Consider the following 17,015-nt stretch of genomic DNA (forward strand, 5'->3'; position numbering starts at 1 on the left):
GGAGAGGGAGGTGTGTGCGTGTGGGAAGGGGGGCTGTAGCCTTTGTTTCACAGAGGGCAGGAAAACCGGTGAGGAAACCAGATTGTGTTGAACAGGAAGCCTAACTCGACTTGATAAAACCACCCAGATGAGCAAGCTTGGATACAGTTACTAGTCAATCAAGAGCGGAGCTATTCGGTGTTACTGCAACATGAAAGACTTCTAGGCAACGTGCCAAGGAATCGATAAAATTTCATGCATATACTTCTGTTGGCGGATGTAAATTGTCTTACGCCACCGCGAGGTACTAGAAAAGATGAAGTACAATTCGTGCCGGTAGCGTTCCCATGTACAGCGTATGAATGATCTTTGGATATTTTCCTGAATAATAACAATAAATATCACCGGTGGAAAGCTCTGTACATCATAAATAAATACTGAATCAGCAAAATTCATAAATTATTTTCGATTGCTTTTGATCCTAAATGATTTTTAACAACCAGGTTATGTACTTGAAATTTAAGAGAAACGGATATGTGATGGGCTTGTTTTCAAACAAGATGAATGTTGAAGACTGAAGCGTAGCCATAAAGCAATAGCGTAATACTAATGTATAGCTGGTACGAATGTATTTAATTCTGGCTATATGCATCTCAAAGCCGCTTGGCCATTGCCAGACTGTAGCTAATAGGCCCACACCGCTCCAAAACATCAAAAACTCGTTCCACTTATGAGTTGCAGTGCTTCGCTTAGTGGATACAGCCCCGCTGTGCGGCTTCTTACTTCGTTAAATAACGTCAGCTTGACGTTATTTGCTTTTAATAACGATACAGAGGGGCCTGGAAAAACTTGTAAAATACATTTCAGGGTTTCCAAAAAGGAAAACAGAAAAACGTTCGTTTTGAAAACCCACCAACGCCTGCACTTTATGCGTATTATTATTATTATTATTATTATTATTATTATTATTATTATTATCATATTAATATTAATATTACTACTACTACTACTACTACTACTACTACTACTACTACTAGAAATCTTCGACGGCCTCTTTGTAGTGTTCTTTCTTTCCGGTCAATACTGACCACTTGCTGATTTTCGCCTGTTGCGCACTTGGCAATCAGAGCCGCAAGCACAGCCTTCACTGAGACGGATTTCATCAGCAGCTCTGTGCTCGCTGCTGCCCGGCCGGCCGGCGTTCCCAGACCCCGCAATCACACCACACCCTAGCCCGCCGCGACACTCCTCGACCGCTCTCAAACAAACAGGGCTGTCCTTTTTTCACCCGGGCACCGAGGGTGAACTATGGCACGTCCTCGTTCGCACTTCATGGCTTAATGGAAAATCAGACCCATTATTCATACCAGAATAGAATAAGCTCATGATTTTTTCATGAGAAAAAAAAAATCATCGATACAAGACTGTTGAGGCATTTCTGTCGACAACAGTACTTCCACAGCCACCCGCTAGATAAAGTAATATCATATTTCGGTTTAACTACATCACCCTCGTCATGCTCCAGCGTCCCCCTTGTTGAGACCCAAACACACAAAGTCCCCCACACTATTCACGCTGTCATGGTGTGCTTATAACTCCTGACTAGACTAGACCGCGCGTTAGGTAAAACGCAGACCATAAGCCAGTAACATCTGGCTTGCCGACTTCTGACTGACTTCAGAAATGATCAGCGAACGATGCTGATTAACGGCGTTGTGGTTTTTCACACCGGTAGCGGACTCGCTTGGTTGTACAGCAACTTGCAGGTGACAGTTAGACCACTTCTGGTGTATAAACAGTTAACTTCTTTTGGCGTGTTTATTTTTAACATCAGGCTGCCTTTATTAATATAAAGAACAGGAGAAAGCGAAGGGGGGTTCTACGGATCTGGGCTATTGTGCAATTTGGTCAGAAACAATGTTCTTGAGATCTAAGAAGATCAGGGGATAGTTTAGGGTGCATGTAAAACGCCTTCAACCCGAAGTGTCCGGAGCGCCGGGCGAGCGCCTCGGCACAGCGAGGTGGCGATGACCTGTGCTGGGAATCCTCAGAGAACCCTGGGCGCGCTGCCATCTCTATTGCGCATCACATCTTCGTCACTTGTAGGTTCAGAAAACTCCACGCAACTCCGAGCAATTTGAGAAAAGTCTACATCAATCCCCCTGTTCTGCTAGGTTCGCGTCAATCACAGTTAAAACGTATCCGGTCTTCACACAGAAAAACCCCCCAACAAACCTAAAACCGCCGTGTCATCTTTAAAAATCCGAATAACACCAAATTTCACAAGGCAACGCAGCGCCTTGTCCCGCTCCGGGCGCTCTTTGACTGCGCGCTCTGTAAAACCTCGACAACAATTCCATCTTCCAGCACTCCCTAAGATCCTACAACAGTCGCCCCCTTTTCCCTCGGCTTTCAGCACAGCCGTGCAAAAAAAGGAAAAGGAAACTTCCCGAGGTAACAAAAAGGGAGGAAAAAAAAAAGAAGGAAATCTGGTTACCGCTTTCGGAGCACGGATTAAAAAAAGAAAAAAACACCGTTAACTTGTCTTGCCCTAGCAGTGCTCCACAGCCGCCGCGCAACCCAGGACTCGACGGAGTCGCAACTCGTCGAAAAGACTCACCCAAACCCGGACACCCCGTTCCCCACCCTTACCTTAATAGTTCCGTCCATTTTGGGCAATTTTCAGTGGACCCCAACAATATTCCAAACATGACACGCTCCTGAATTAATTCCAGCCCCCAATATGTGGCGGAGAGAAAGAGACAGTTCACCGGATGATTTTTTTTTTCTAAATTTGGGAAGTGAAGTCACTGCTTTTGAGAAGGAAGCTATGTGTGTCACTGCTAGCCCTGCCTTCATTACACCAAAAAGCAGGATACTTGTCCCGAGGAGATAAGGAAAGAAAACAATAGAATTTTTTTCGGTCTTCTCTGAATGTTTTTAGCTGGAAACGTTTATTGAATGATTCCTTGCGTCGGTGGTGCATTTTTTTTCTTTATACGCTAAACTGACTCGGAGGATATAGCTTAGACGGCAATACAGGATTTGATTTCAAATGTATGTTTTTACGAGCTGAATTATTGTTACCTAAAGACATCCCAGTCTCTAAGCTGCGTAGTTTAAAATACGTCAAATACAGGGGCGTTCGCTTATTTGCCGTTTAAGAAAAAAAAAACGAACCCTTGATGTAAAAAAATTAATTAATCGAAATAACACTTTAGGAAATCTCAAACGTATTTCGTTATTCTGTGAGGCAAAAAACAAACCACACAGAATGCATCCCGGTACAAATACAAGAGCACAAACTGCTGCTTTCTTTTTGAGCTCCTTACTGGTCTTTTTGAGTCCTGCCTCATTCTGACAGGGATATAAAGTAGTAAAAAAAAAGTTAAAACCTTCAGAAACATACAGCTGTAAGTCATTAAAATACTAATAAACGGTCTGTAAATCAAGGAGAGGAAAAGGCGAGCTTAGTCTCATACTACCTGCGATTGGGAATTCAACAATCCTGCGTTTGCAACAGTTGTGCAGAGCTCAGTATGGTTTTCCTGTAACACCATTAATAAAATCCAGCCAGTCAGACTGCGTCCACCGCGCTATCCCAGGTCTGCTTTACACGCGTGAGACTTCCATTCGGAGCCGGAGCGGATGATGGATTGTATATCCCTCACAAAGAATGGAAAGCACATTTTGGCCCTCACAAAAAAAAAGCCACGGTTTAATTTTCCATTTTTTCTGACGCTAAGACATCTTTAAGTAGCACTGAGACATTTCTGAACAAGGTCTACCGGGGAGAACCGCCAACACGTTTCGCCTAAGGTCGATCAGGCGCATCACCCGAAGTCAAGCCCAGTGCAATAGACGAGGTGTGGGGGGGGAGAAATCCTAAAAGCGATTAAAACGCGAAGTATGTTTTTACCTTCTCCAGCGTAGCACTAATCCAGATCGTCTCCTAAATCCCCCCTAAATCCCTTTATCCAAAAAAAAACGTTTTTATATTTTGCTTTGATTGATTTTATGGATGCTCATTATATCGCAGCTATAAAATTTGCCTAAAAACCTCAGCGCAAGGCCTCCCTCACTAGCTAGCAAGAAGAGTTTTTTTTTTCCTTCCATGAGCAATGCTGGCAAAAAAAAAAAAAAGCAGTCTGGAGCTCCCTCCCTCCAGCTTTTTTTTTTCCTTCTTCTTCTTGAAATTACCCTCATCAATTCAGCCACAATTTCAGCGCAGATGCTAGACATGGAGCCAGCGCTGAACGTGACCAGACCTCGCAGCCTCAGCCTGGGGAGAAGCTGCAGCCCGGCGGAGCTCAGACTGCGCCGCCGCCGGCTGACACGAGGGTCGGGGTGTCTGCTCTCAGCCTGGGGGTCTGCGTGGAGCGAGGCCTCCCTCGAGACCGCCACATCTGGATCCTGCTCGGGGTCAAGGCGTCTTTCGCCTGGGGCCACATCTGAGCAGCCTAATTAAGGGGGACACCTTGTTTAGCTCTCCGCTCTTTCGATATGAACTTTATCTTTGCATTTTGAGTCTTAAATATGGTTACTTTTTTTTTTTGAGGGGTGCTGTTAAGAGAATAAACATAAATGGCGAAACTAAAGCAGGGCGATGCGAGAGCGCCCTAATGCAAATCGCAGCGGCGTACTGGCTTCAACTTACATCTTACAGAAACAAGGGGGTGGGCACGTAGTTCTTTCATTTATTAAACCGTGACAGAGCCTGACTTTTCTGCAGCAATTTGGAGTGAAAGAGCTTGTCGACTAGCGTCCCTTTCGCCGTATTTGCTCCAACAAAGAGGGCAAGGTAACTTTTACGAAGCAATTCCAACCAAAAGAAAAGAAAACAGATTTGGAGCCACATCGCCCTCACCTACAGGCAAAATGAAGAAGGCGCTCATCGGTATTAAAAGGCCCTTCCAGCCCAGGGCCCGAGAGAGAGCCTGCAGGGCCGCTCTCACGCGTGGACAAGGTGGCGGGACAGCTCGGAGACAGCGGCAGGGCCACGTGCTCCGCGGACATCCCAGGCTTTGTCTCGGCGCTCCCAGCACCCCGCGGGTCCAAGCGTGACGCTGAACCCCCAGGCCGCGGCTCGCTAAAGGCACACAGCGCGACTGCCAACCGCGGTAGCTCCGGCCACACACCTCGAATCATTCCGACCCCCACCCTCCAGATCGCACAACCGGATAAAATCATCCCCCCCCTCTGAATTCCGTTATGACAAGAGGGCTGATTTCGCATTGCATTTTTTTTTTTGCTTTAGATTTCTTACCTCCGTGCAACGTCCTAGCACACCCCGACTTGAAAAATCGCGCGATTCTTTATCAATCGTGCCATTATATCACAACCAACGCGTTATCGTCTTCTACGTTTTCCAGAGCTTCGCAAAGAAGCGGGCCCTGCGGACAATTTATCGATCAACCTTTCACCAATTATATGAAATCATTTGGGGGGGAGAGAAGTCGGGAAACGTTCTGGCTAGCGGAAATTAGTAACGCACTTAAAGCAGTAACTCTCAATTAAGCCCAAGGAAAGGAAATCAAAACGCCAACATTTTATTTTCCAAATAAGAACGGCTCTCCGACTAAGCACTTGCCAGTAACCTAATGAATGCAGCGGTAACAAACATTTTCGAAAGGCCAGTAAACAAATACAAGTTGGTTTACCGTAGAGAACCACAAAACATCTGGCTCGGCGCTGTAACTTGACAGCCAGACACGTCTGCCTACCAAGATCTACAGGAGGCCCGTCTCTCCTTCCCATTGGAAGAAGACACGACTGTGGGTGGAAACCAAACTCAGTATGGAATAGATTTTGGGTTGCAGTTTATAGTCACTCAACCACATACACACATAGCCACACACGAGAGCACTCACATACGTTACACAAAGAATCTACGAACTCACACCCCCTTTTTAAACAAAGCTGTCCTGAACAAAGTGTCCTGTCCGGGTAGTGATAAAAATTTCAATCAATCAATCAATGTGAATATCCACGTAATGTTTACACGATTTGTCCAAATTCTAATATGCGGTTTCCAAAGGTAACTTTTTGCTCAAATGATTGATTCAAATGTACAAGCTGGATAAAAAAGGGGGCTTAAACGTGCTCAAGAAAGAGGTTTAGAAGTTCATTTTTCATGACGAAGTCTTTTCTTTAAGTCAGAAAATGTAACTTCCAGACTTTTGGTCAGATACGGAACGGTCTTTTGACATTCGGTGTTCGACCTGAGTCTCCCAGCAAAGCCCCTGTTTCTTCGAGTAAAGAGAAAGCCAAAAGTGAAAATATTGAGGGCGAAAAACCGAGACTGCTGCACACAAGTACAAACTGTCTGGCCCCTTGCTTGAGGCCATAATTAATTTGAGATTTATTTTTATTGGAGCGCTCCAGTCTCGCCTGACCTTACCTAAACACAACTGCAGCGAGACCGTGGACTCGCTTGAATGAAGAAGAATATTTCTTCAAAACGTGTCTTGAGGCGTGCCTGTTTCACATTTTTTGATTTACATTGGCGGACGTTTGCGTGACCAGTGAGAAATACTATGGGCTTGCGTTCAGAAAAGCGGATCACACGTACTGTAGCTCTTAGCCGAAGACTCACTCGAAACTTTGTTATTGTACCCAACCTTGTAAAAAGCTCTTGCATCGTTTTAGCGTAAACCTTAAGCAATTGTTATTAAAGTACTAACTTTGTTGATTTAAGTGCGTAGTTCAAAAGACGTCTAGGGTCAATAGTCGCAAATACACGGGATCAATAAATGTTGTTACCATCCTAAGAAAAAGCGCATTAAGGGTGTCTTTTAAATCGCATTTCTGATTGTCTAACACACATTGCCCATGAAGGCGGCACATTTTTGTCTATAATACATTGTGTGATTTGCCAATATGGTGGAATTATTAAACATCTCAAAAAGAACAGAACCACTTAGTCCAAAGATACACTGTCGTGTCAGTCCAGGCGCTGCCGAACCTGTAGCGCACAGGAAGCCACTTTATAGCGAGAATTTTTTTAACCACTAACCTTAGTGAGTGCTTACTTATAGGCTAAAGTATTTAATGCCATGCTACATTTTATAATAACACATCATACATTTTTTTTTCTAACAGAAGACTGGACTCATTTTGATCAAATTGCGTTTTGGTCACTTTGTCTTCAAATGTGCAAGCCGAAAAGCATACGTTATAGACAGAGCAGATAAAAAATGAAATTGGGGATAAAATGTATATCCGGTCTGCTTATTGTCAATATATTTTCCGTGTGATAAAGATCGCCAAGACTTTAACTTGAACTACAAGTTGTCCAGGAGCCGCGAAGTAAGCCAATAAACTTCGCTTCCTCGACATAAGTTTCCTGAAAGCTCTGCTTTGTAGCCAGTAGGCTTGACTCCCCAAATTTTCTCGAAGTAAAAAAAAAAAGTTCAATTTCAAAGCATTTTTTCCTCTTCAAATGTTCCACAGCAGTAAAATGCCCCGCAGAACAAACCCAGAATTGTTCGTCGGGTGAACTCTGAAAACCGGCCTTTGTGCGGAACAACACAAACGTTATGACTCTATGAACAAAATCTCTCTGTCAGGGGCAATAGGTCCTCACAACACTCCTCATTTAAGGGGGGAAAAAGCCTTCAATATAAAAATATTATTGGAAACTTAGAGAGGAACAGTGGTGCATTATAAAGGCGCGGGCGACGTGCACACACTTCCTCACACTTCTTGTGGTTACGCCTTTGGTTTCACGACAGACCATAATACAGGAATACGAACTATAATCATAATTATTTGCCTTATTTGTAGTGATTTTTTAAAAACAAAACATTGCTCAAAAATATTAATTTGAACCCCCCTCTAATAATAACATCACATTTCTATAATCCGCTCGGGTTAGTGGTCCAACGGATTACTTCGTTTTAAACTTCGACGTTCGTGCGCTGAAGCGTTTCAATATGCGTCTCAGGTGGATACCTGTTGCTCCAAATGCAACTTCGAGGCCACCCTATCTGCAAAACTAATTCAGATACGTTGCTTTACTGAAATTTAATTTTATCCGGACAAAGATACCACCGCATCTGGGTTTCATCTGAAATTGGCGTTTGAGATCTGTAAATCTGCTTCAGACAATAATAAGAAAAACAAACAAATCAATAAATTACCGGGGGCTCCGGACAACCACACACCCGAAACCCTCACAGACACATAAAACGAAGGAAAACTAGGTCTAAGCGTTCCGGATGAGATCCACTGTGTTCCATATGCGCCGATGGACTAAAACGTGTAAAGCAGATGTGCATGCCTTTCGGTTTGTTTACATTCTTCGAGACTGCGGCGGAGAAGGCAGAAACCGACGCGATGTCAAATATAATAAAAGTGTTAAAGCAAGCGGGGCGGCCGATGTGCTGGGGCCAAAGGGAATGAAATTGTCCCGACATCCGACAGACTGACAAAATTACATCCTAGAACACGGGACGCCTGGGGACCGAGAGACTCCCGCACCCCACCCCCTCCGCGACCAGCTACAGTACATCATCAACAGCAAGGACAGCAGGCGCGGCGGCAGGCAAACCAACGCTCATTGAGTCCCATCTTCCGCAGACGTGGACTCACTGGGAATAATAAAAACAATAATACAGGACATTCAACGTATGGCGACACTCTGAAACACAGCGCTATCCCATGCGAAGCAGCACGGTGGCTTCATCGTGTACAGTAGTTGCACGCTAGTAAAGTTCACTGGGTGCATTTCAGATCGCAGATTCCGAATGCGAAATATGTGACCAGAAGGTTTTCATTCAAAGCCTCAATAACCGTGACTAATCACAAACAGCACGAGCGGGGGACAGAAGACAGAGAGAAGCCGCAGAGTCCCCGACCCACCCCAACATTACCTGGTTCAAGGGGCCGAGTGGTCTTACCTTGACGTAAGACGCGGTGTCGGGCACTGTCTGAAACATTTTCAGGGAAAAACAAGGGCCTGAAAATGTCGAGGTCTGAGCACTTTTACAGGCCCTGCAAATACATAAAGAAATGGGAAGAAAAATACAGAATTCAGTGTCAAACGCTAAGATGTTTAGTGATTATTGGGGGAAAAGAGACAATCAGAATAGTAATAATAATAATAATAATAGGGAGCAAGTGTATGACAGCTGGTTATGTTCACACCCTACGGCTGACCCACAGAGGAGATTCCTGGCTGTTCCACATCCTGCCGGTCAGTGAGGTACAAGCGCTGGGGCGGGCGCTCAGGTGTGTCATCCCAGCTCAGGTGACACCTTTCCCCGCTCGAAGCTACTGCAAATCTGAATCCCTCGGCTGCAGCAGATTCCGCACTGAGGAGCCCCTCTCCTAGTTTTTACGCATTTGGACCGGATTACCCCGTTAGAATGTCACTAAACCTCTTTTGCTCCCGCTGCCTCCGTTGTCTCCGGGACCGTACTACTTTTTCCACCTCCGTCTCACACCTTTACGACACCCCACGGTGAGGACGTTTTCTTCCCGCTATCCTGCCCTCCCTACAGCTCAAGCTCTCGCCGGATTCGGCTTTGTTTTGTTTTCTCCCGGCCGGCCAGTCGATTTCCTTCCTGGCCGGTCGCCTTATTTACAGCTTTAAAATCGTCTTTTTTCACTTGCCGACCTCATCCGCTCCCTCTGCGTCTTCGCGAGGGTCTCAGTCCCTGACTGCTCTCCGATCCGTTCAGACGTGATTAGCCGCTTCCTCCTTCGTGGGTAGTGTGACTTTTCATTTCGTTTCTCCGCCTTTAGGTTGCTAATATGGATTTCAATAAACTATCTTATACAAAGCAAATAATTGCAAGTTAATTTGGTGGAAAGGCACTGCGCGAAACGTGTCAAAACACGTCTGTGGTTTACGAGTACACAGAACGGGAGACCGGCGGTATACATTTTCAGTCACAGGTCTTTCCATTCAGTAGCCTACTGGGGTTTTTTTTTTTAAATATACAATTTGGAATTATTGGAAAATACCGCAATTACCTCAACCTCTTTCGAGTTTGTTCTGTTCGGAACGACAAATTCCCCTTCACTGCGTAACGAGTCACAAACTCACTCGCTCTCCAAAAGACAAAAAAATAATCGTTTTTTTTTATCAGTTGAAGGCGGGTGAAAATCACATTGGTCGAGGGGTGTGCAAAGGCAAGTCTCTCGTCTTGCGCATACACAAATAAGCAAAGAATCTGTTCAACCATGATACTATATATGCATTTGTATAGTGACCCCATAGTATCTGGGCATCTGTTCCGGATTCACTGAGCAATCAAAAAACTTCCTTCACCCTGTGCTACAGCAGCGCCTCAAATACTTTTTCGGGATTTCCAGACTACTTGTAGACTGTAGAGATGCTACATTTTTTTATTTTTTTTGGCTTTAGGGGAGCATATGAAAGTATTTTTTTATTCAGACTGTCGATATTTTCTATCGATACAACGCGGCTCTCCTGCGCAGTTAAATACTCTGGCATTTTTAAACCAGTAATTTCAAACGGACAAAACGTGTTAGTACATACATACATATATATATATGATTGTAGTATCACAAACGGTCGTCTCCGACTTTTTCAAAACAATGTGCTGCGGTGCTTTCTGAGAATACATTACGGATTAAATAAAAAGACTACTTCGGGGGGGGGGGGGGTTTGTAAAAAAAAATGGGGAGTGGGGTTCGGCTGTTCCCTGCCCCCATCACGTTCTCGGAAAACTGGGAACATATTGAAGCACTTTTGCCTTTAATAAGAGTAGCTTACAAACTCCAGGGTGAAAGGCCACATTGAGGGCGGCGTCCCAGCCTCTGGCTCAGCCTACAATTACCAGGCTGGTACAGGGGGCATTTAGCATTCCTCGCACTCCAGAACGCCACCGAGTCGTCAGAGAGCGGGATTCTCCGGAGGAGCGCGCCGAAACGCGTTTCCCTACAATAAGACCGAGAACAGTGCATTCAACGACCCGTTAACGATTGTGCGTCTTGCAAGCCTTAAATGACAGGCTTCCACGAGATGGTTGTGGAGAGGTCTGAGTTGCAAAACTCGGGATGATCAAAAGGACGAAAAAAGTCCCGTAAAATGGTATGTTCGGCAATAGTATAATTGGAAGCTGCACTGACGTCAAAACAGGGACAGGGGAAACGGCGCTAAACACGTGCGTCCACGGTATTGATGCGTCAAAACGTAATTTTACCTCTTAATTGTAACTCGCAATTAAAAACGTTATTCAGGTGAAAGTTGAATTCAGGTGCCTCGGGGGTCTTAGTGTGACATTAGACGCCTCGCGTGGCTAGCGGTTAACTCCGGAGCAACACCTGGGCCAGGTGGTACTGAACGTGGGTATGACCACCGAGGCCGTACATAAACGAGTACGCAGGTCCCTGGAAATCACACGACCTAACGGGGGGAACGCGTCGTGGGAATGAACACGCAGTAGCGCTTTCTCGTCACGTGACCTTAAAGACACGCCAAAAGAGCCCACTCGAGTATACATACATACGGAAGGTAGCAAAATATCTGCAAAGGACTGCGATATTTTAAGAATATTGTATGTCGTCACATAAGGTGCATGATATTAAATATCCACGGCACCCTCTGTGCCAAATTTAAAAACCGATTTTTCAATTGGATAATTTGAGACAACTTAAAAGTAAATTTCGAGGACACGAAATGATGCAATAATAATAACAACAACAATAATAAATAATATTAGTAATAAAAAAATGGACTTCACATGCGATGAAAGCACTAAAATTAAACATTTTTATTATTCCAGCATTCTGCATTGCAGTTAGACTGATTCAAGCAACACGTTAGCCAGCAGATATCTTATTTAGAAACTGCCTGAGATGGGTTTTTTGTTGACAAACAAACGAAACCGGGGGTGTGTGTGCGACACTTTTCAGCAACTGTAAAAGCGCACAAAAGGAGAAACCAACGTCTTGAAAAATCTCACAACAGGACGTAGCGAATGATCACTGGACTCAATAAACGAACGGGCAATTGTCTGAACACTTCTTAAACGGCTCCTTTAGCAATGTCATTGTTATTTTACTCACTTCTATCCTAAACATGCTCGGAAACGCTCGTTCTAATTGAAGTGAAAACTAAGAAATAAGACGCAAATATTAAATACAGGTATTCAGACTACACGTAAGACAGTAATAATAAATACCTTAGTTCCTTAATTCGAAAAAAAAGACTGTAAACAATACATACTGCAACTGATTCGAGTTTCAGTATTTCATTTTCTTTGGGAAGTGTGGATTTGAGCGACGTCTCACGTTCCTGCTGTACTGCCGAACGAATAATAGGCAGTTAAGCGCATCAGAGCTCCTGTATTTGTCGGTACGACGTTCGGCCAAAACCTGGAAAACCTGAATGTTGCGCGGAACTAAGATGTAGCCCACAGGAGAGACAGACCATACAAAAATAACAGGTATCTCGAACACGAAGCAAGCTGGGAATATACGGATTCGTGAGCAGTGTGCGCGGAGTCAATACATTTCACTGGCCGCCGCGTTTTCAGTTGCTCAAGAGAAGAAGAAAAAACGGGAAAGGCTTTTCAGATATTTGACACCTTCCTTGCGGTTTCCACAATTACGTTTCCTTTAAAGCAGCAGGATTTATTTATCGTTCCTACGCTTCATACTGGGTGCCATGTGACGGCGAACGGTCTTTCACCATCCACCGGAAAAGACCGTGTGTGTATACTATCTCTATACTCAAAATGTCACAAAACGCTCGCTTTTCCGCTTTTAATTCTTCTATGCAAATGTTGGGCTCGCCTCATAAAGTTTTCCGAATACATCCAATTCCTAAACGGTAAAGGAGCGTGCAATTTCCCATCTGTACTCAATTACAAGGGCTGAGGCTCAGGAGTACTGTTAAATAACTGCCTTGACTTTCCTCTGGGACAGCGCTCTAGGCTAGCCAGCCTCTAGTGTTACATTTTAAGCATCGTCCCTCGCACGAAAACCGTGCTGCTATCCATCATAAATTACAGCACGGCGCAATTTTTTACAGAATCATTCTTACACTTTTTTTCTTTCCTCTGCCAAAGATGTATTTTTTTGGTCGCACCGTACAGTCTGTCAAGAGTCACCGCAGCGCTCTCCAGACGAGCCCACAACTCGCTCAAACACTCTGTCAGCATCTTTCAGAAAAGCTCGTTAACTTTCCACGGCTGGAAGTGCACATTCACAGTCTATTTTTCTATATAATGCACGCCACAAGCTACTCGGGGAAGGGGGGTAGCTGTCTCCACCAGCGCACAGAACTTTCACAACTTTCTTAAAATGACCTTTTTAAAACAAACAAAACAAACAGACGCAGGACCCTGTGCTACGAGCGCAAAACCTGTCAGGACCTTTGCAACGGTGAATAGTCCCTGATCTACAGGCTCCCACCCCGCCGCCCCCTCAAGACTCACCTCTCGTTAGTCTGACCGCGGTTCCTTAAATTCTTCCCTTATTTCCGCAATGTCAAATATTGGTCCGGCCAGCGAAAGGTGCTTCCCATTAGCGGGCGGTTATTTGTAAAAGGCGAGCGCACGGAGCGCAGGGTGTTTGATTGGGAATGCCGGCGTGATGCGCTGGCCCCTGCCCGGCAGCCAATGAAAACGCAGGGACTGGCCCTCGCATCCCTGCCTACGAGGGAGTCCGAGCTGCAAGTCTGCTGAACCGTGAAATAGGGGAAATTTAGCAGAAATTGGAACAGCACCGTAAAAAAAGGGGGGAAACGTGAGGTCTTTTTTTTTTTTACATCGGAAAGCAACTGACCTGTCCCCTAACTGCCTCAATATAGCCTCTTACCGCCAGGAAACAAAGGGCAGAAGAGTTCGAGGGATTGTGGAAAGCGGTTTAAGAGCAGTAGCAACGCGCGTTACGCACCTGCTCTTTAATTGAGCGACTTTATACTGGATTGGAATACAAGCGAAGGACGTTGCTCTTATCCTTCTGTAGACGTACAGGCACCACCCCTCCATTTTTTGTTCCTTGCGGCGCGATGTTAAACTCACTAAGTATCCTTTTCCAAAAATATATATAGAACACGTCCACATTTGTATCACCTGCCTATCAAAGTAGCCTCCTTAAATGAATCTATATAACGCGTTCACCAGACGCGCAAGAGAATGTGTGTTTTGAAAGTTTTTTTTTCGGTTTAATCATACATGGAGCAGATGTAAAAATCTTAAAGACGGGCGGGCAGTATTAGATGTCTGTTTTCGTGGGGGGGGGTAGTTAAAACGCTATTTTTTTATTTCTTAATGCGAAGAAGAGGGATAGTTTTGCCTTACTCTCTACTCCTGCACAGTGACGTAAATTACTTATGCCATTAGGGTAAATGATGGACCCTCCTAGCCGAGTCTCCCACACTTTCTGGATCTCACTGATAGCTTAGACACACCGGTACTGCAAGAACGACCCACTGCAGAGCTCCTAAGTCACGACCGTAGGCTCTGGGGGCCGAGAAAAGAGCCGATTTGTAGTCTGTGAGTTGAGTTGGTGTCATTTTATCACCCCACCCCGAGATCAGATAAAACGGGTACAGAAGGGTTCACGACCTGCTGCGTGAGACCGTTCCCTATAGGAAACTGAGCAGCAGGACCCCCTGCTTCGTGCCCTCGTGACGGCTACACGCGTCTCCAGTGAGCTGGCCTTTCCTGTTGCACTAACCTCCCCCCCTCACTGGCTCTATTTCCTATAGAGTGTCCGTCTCCCCCGCACAGACCCCATTCCTGTTCCTGTCCTGCGGCCCTTTCATTCCCATTGAAGCCAGTTAACGTTCAGTGAGCGATTGCGCCGGCGCGTCTGCCCGAACCTGTCCTGGCTGCTGGGTTTTGTGCTGTTTCACACAGCTGTTTCTCACATGATGCCTACAGTCAAAGACACTGTGCGGCGCGTTGTGCGCATTCGAAGGCCAAAGCCCACAAGAAGCTCAGAAACACCTCTACTAGTGCCGATTCTGTCAATTGTATCTGTTCACGGGGTTCATTAATGTTACTCGATTGCATCTGTAAACTAATAGGTTATATAGTTACTTCATCACACAAACGCAGCAGCAAATGAGATATGTACAAATAAGTTACGTTTTGGATACAAAAATAGTTCATTCGATGGTCACAACAACACATACTACTAAGAATAATAACACCCGAACAGGAAAAATGCGAACCTCATGCTCTTTTTGTGAATGAAGAATGAATGCCATTCTTGGCATGCGGTCACCAATATTACAGAAAGCAAAGTGCAAATCAAGCGGATCTCCTTCGTCTTTTCCTACAGTACGTGTGATCTTTTCATGTAAAAGTAGCGCGAATCTAAAAAAAGAAAAGACCTTCAGGCAGTCACGGACTCTAAAGAAAAGGAAAAGAAGCCGGTTGAAGCGTATTCCGATTTTTAACAGGCCGCTTATGTCCGGATCTGTCTCAATGCGAATATGTTAATTGACACAATCAGTTCTCAACTTCACCAGAAAGATCACTGACGCAGAAAGTTTCATGTAGAAGGACTTAAATACTGTCTGTATCTTAAAGAAACCTCAACAGCCTCAACTTTGATTGATTGAACAGGGCGTTATCGGGTTGCTAGCCATCACCAAATCAGAAAACTGAATTAAAACTACCCTGCACACGTGGACACGTAAGAATTACGATAAACTATACAACGACGCGTACAGTCCCCCCAAAGAGGGGGAATATCCGTCTGTTTTCTTCAGATGGAGTCAAGTGGACTTTATGAAAATCGTAATACTGGGCACACGAGTACAACTGTGCGGACGAGGGAACGGAACCACTGCAGAAAATTCACGATCTCAAACCCTGCACCTCTCGCCAGTCCAAGACGCTGAAACGTCCCTATACTGTACGACGGGAAATCGCGAGTACCTTGGGCACAGTAGGGCATTCCAGCCTTGACTAACCTTGCACATCGAACAGCCTCCTAGCGGGAAATCAGGAAAACAAAACTAAACGATATAGGAAGCAAGGGAAAGAACTAATGACCGGGAACCTGGCCTAAAGAAAATCCTCCCAGCTGACCTAGAAAATAACTTTTTTTTAAGGATATAAAATAAGGAGAAAACGGCGACACAACTGTCATTTTACATCATCCCCGAAGGTTCAGCTATTTCCCAATGTAAGCAAGTCGTGTGGAATAAGGCCCACTGTGGGTTGAACTGTGATTCTGGGACACTGGTAAAGCACTAAGGGACCGCTGAACTTGGAACTTACCATGCAGAAACCAAACTGAAGGTATTGATTCATCCCATAGAAACATGACATAAAAGTTTACTAGCCACTTCACGTTGAAGAGATAGCAGAATAGGTCAAACGTGATAAAAAGAATGCATCAGGATCAGCACCGGTTCTCACACCTGCTCATCAACAAAGCCCATCAGAGAGATGGCAAAGCTGTACCTATCTAAAAGGCAGAACGAAAGAATTAAGTTCTTACATCGCAGGCAAGGGACTGACTTGAAAAGCTTTGTGAGAGTGTGATGGTCTCCAGGATTTTCACAGGAAAACGAACCTGCAATCGATAAAAAAAGGTTAGTAGTTCAGGATAATAAATAACCTGGGAAACAGGCTTGAGTAGAAATATTTGATCTAATGGGATTCTCCGAAGAATCTTTTTGTCAGAAAGCCTCAATCATTCTGCTGTCATTCGGCAGTGTCCAAATATTTTCTTTTACGCCTGTATTGCATTTTCTTCCGGTTTCCTTTACATTTAAAGTGTTAATACAGCATGTTTTATTCTGCCTTTTGGGAATTTTAGCCAAAAAAAAAATCCAAAAAATCTTTGTATTTAGAATTTCATTTCGAGACAGACATCTCTGATTACATCGACTGAAGTAATGAATCCCCTAACTCTGAGGCATAATTTTGTTATTTATTTGGTTTAAAGAAATTCCAAGAGAGATGATCTTGAGATGAAGATATCTCATTTTAAGTGTTTCCTTGGGGGGCAAAAAAATGCCCAGATATCCCTTAAGTTGTGGTGAAAAATGGAATTTCTACACGCTAACATGGTGCTAGGAGGAAAAAAGCCTGTAA

General features: G+C 44.6%; 1 protein-coding gene across 11 annotated transcripts in view; it reads right to left on the minus strand.

Annotated features, from left to right (window-relative positions):
• Positions 1-13,591, minus strand: part of fli1 (Fli-1 proto-oncogene, ETS transcription factor) — a 38,038-nt gene extending 24,447 nt beyond the window's left edge. For 2 of the 11 annotated variants that reach the window (XM_088619337.1, XM_088619338.1), the window contains exon 1: positions 8,853-8,973. In XM_088619337.1, the coding sequence (XP_088475463.1) occupies positions 8,853-8,918 (66 nt within the window). In that variant the 5' untranslated portion in view covers positions 8,919-8,973. Of the gene's footprint in view, positions 1-2,476; positions 2,573-2,631; positions 2,788-3,898; positions 4,061-8,852; positions 8,974-9,598; positions 9,619-9,957; positions 10,185-13,391 lie in introns of those variants that run through there. The other 9 variants (XM_088619343.1, XM_088619342.1, XM_088619340.1 and 6 more) reach the window with 8 other exon arrangements.
• Between the last annotated feature and the right edge of the window lie 3,424 nt (positions 13,592-17,015).

This window comes from Lepisosteus platostomus, chromosome 25 (assembly GCF_059453375.1).
Source record: "Lepisosteus platostomus isolate fLepPlt1 chromosome 25, fLepPlt1.hap1, whole genome shotgun sequence".
NCBI lineage: Eukaryota > Metazoa > Chordata > Actinopteri > Semionotiformes > Lepisosteidae > Lepisosteus > Lepisosteus platostomus.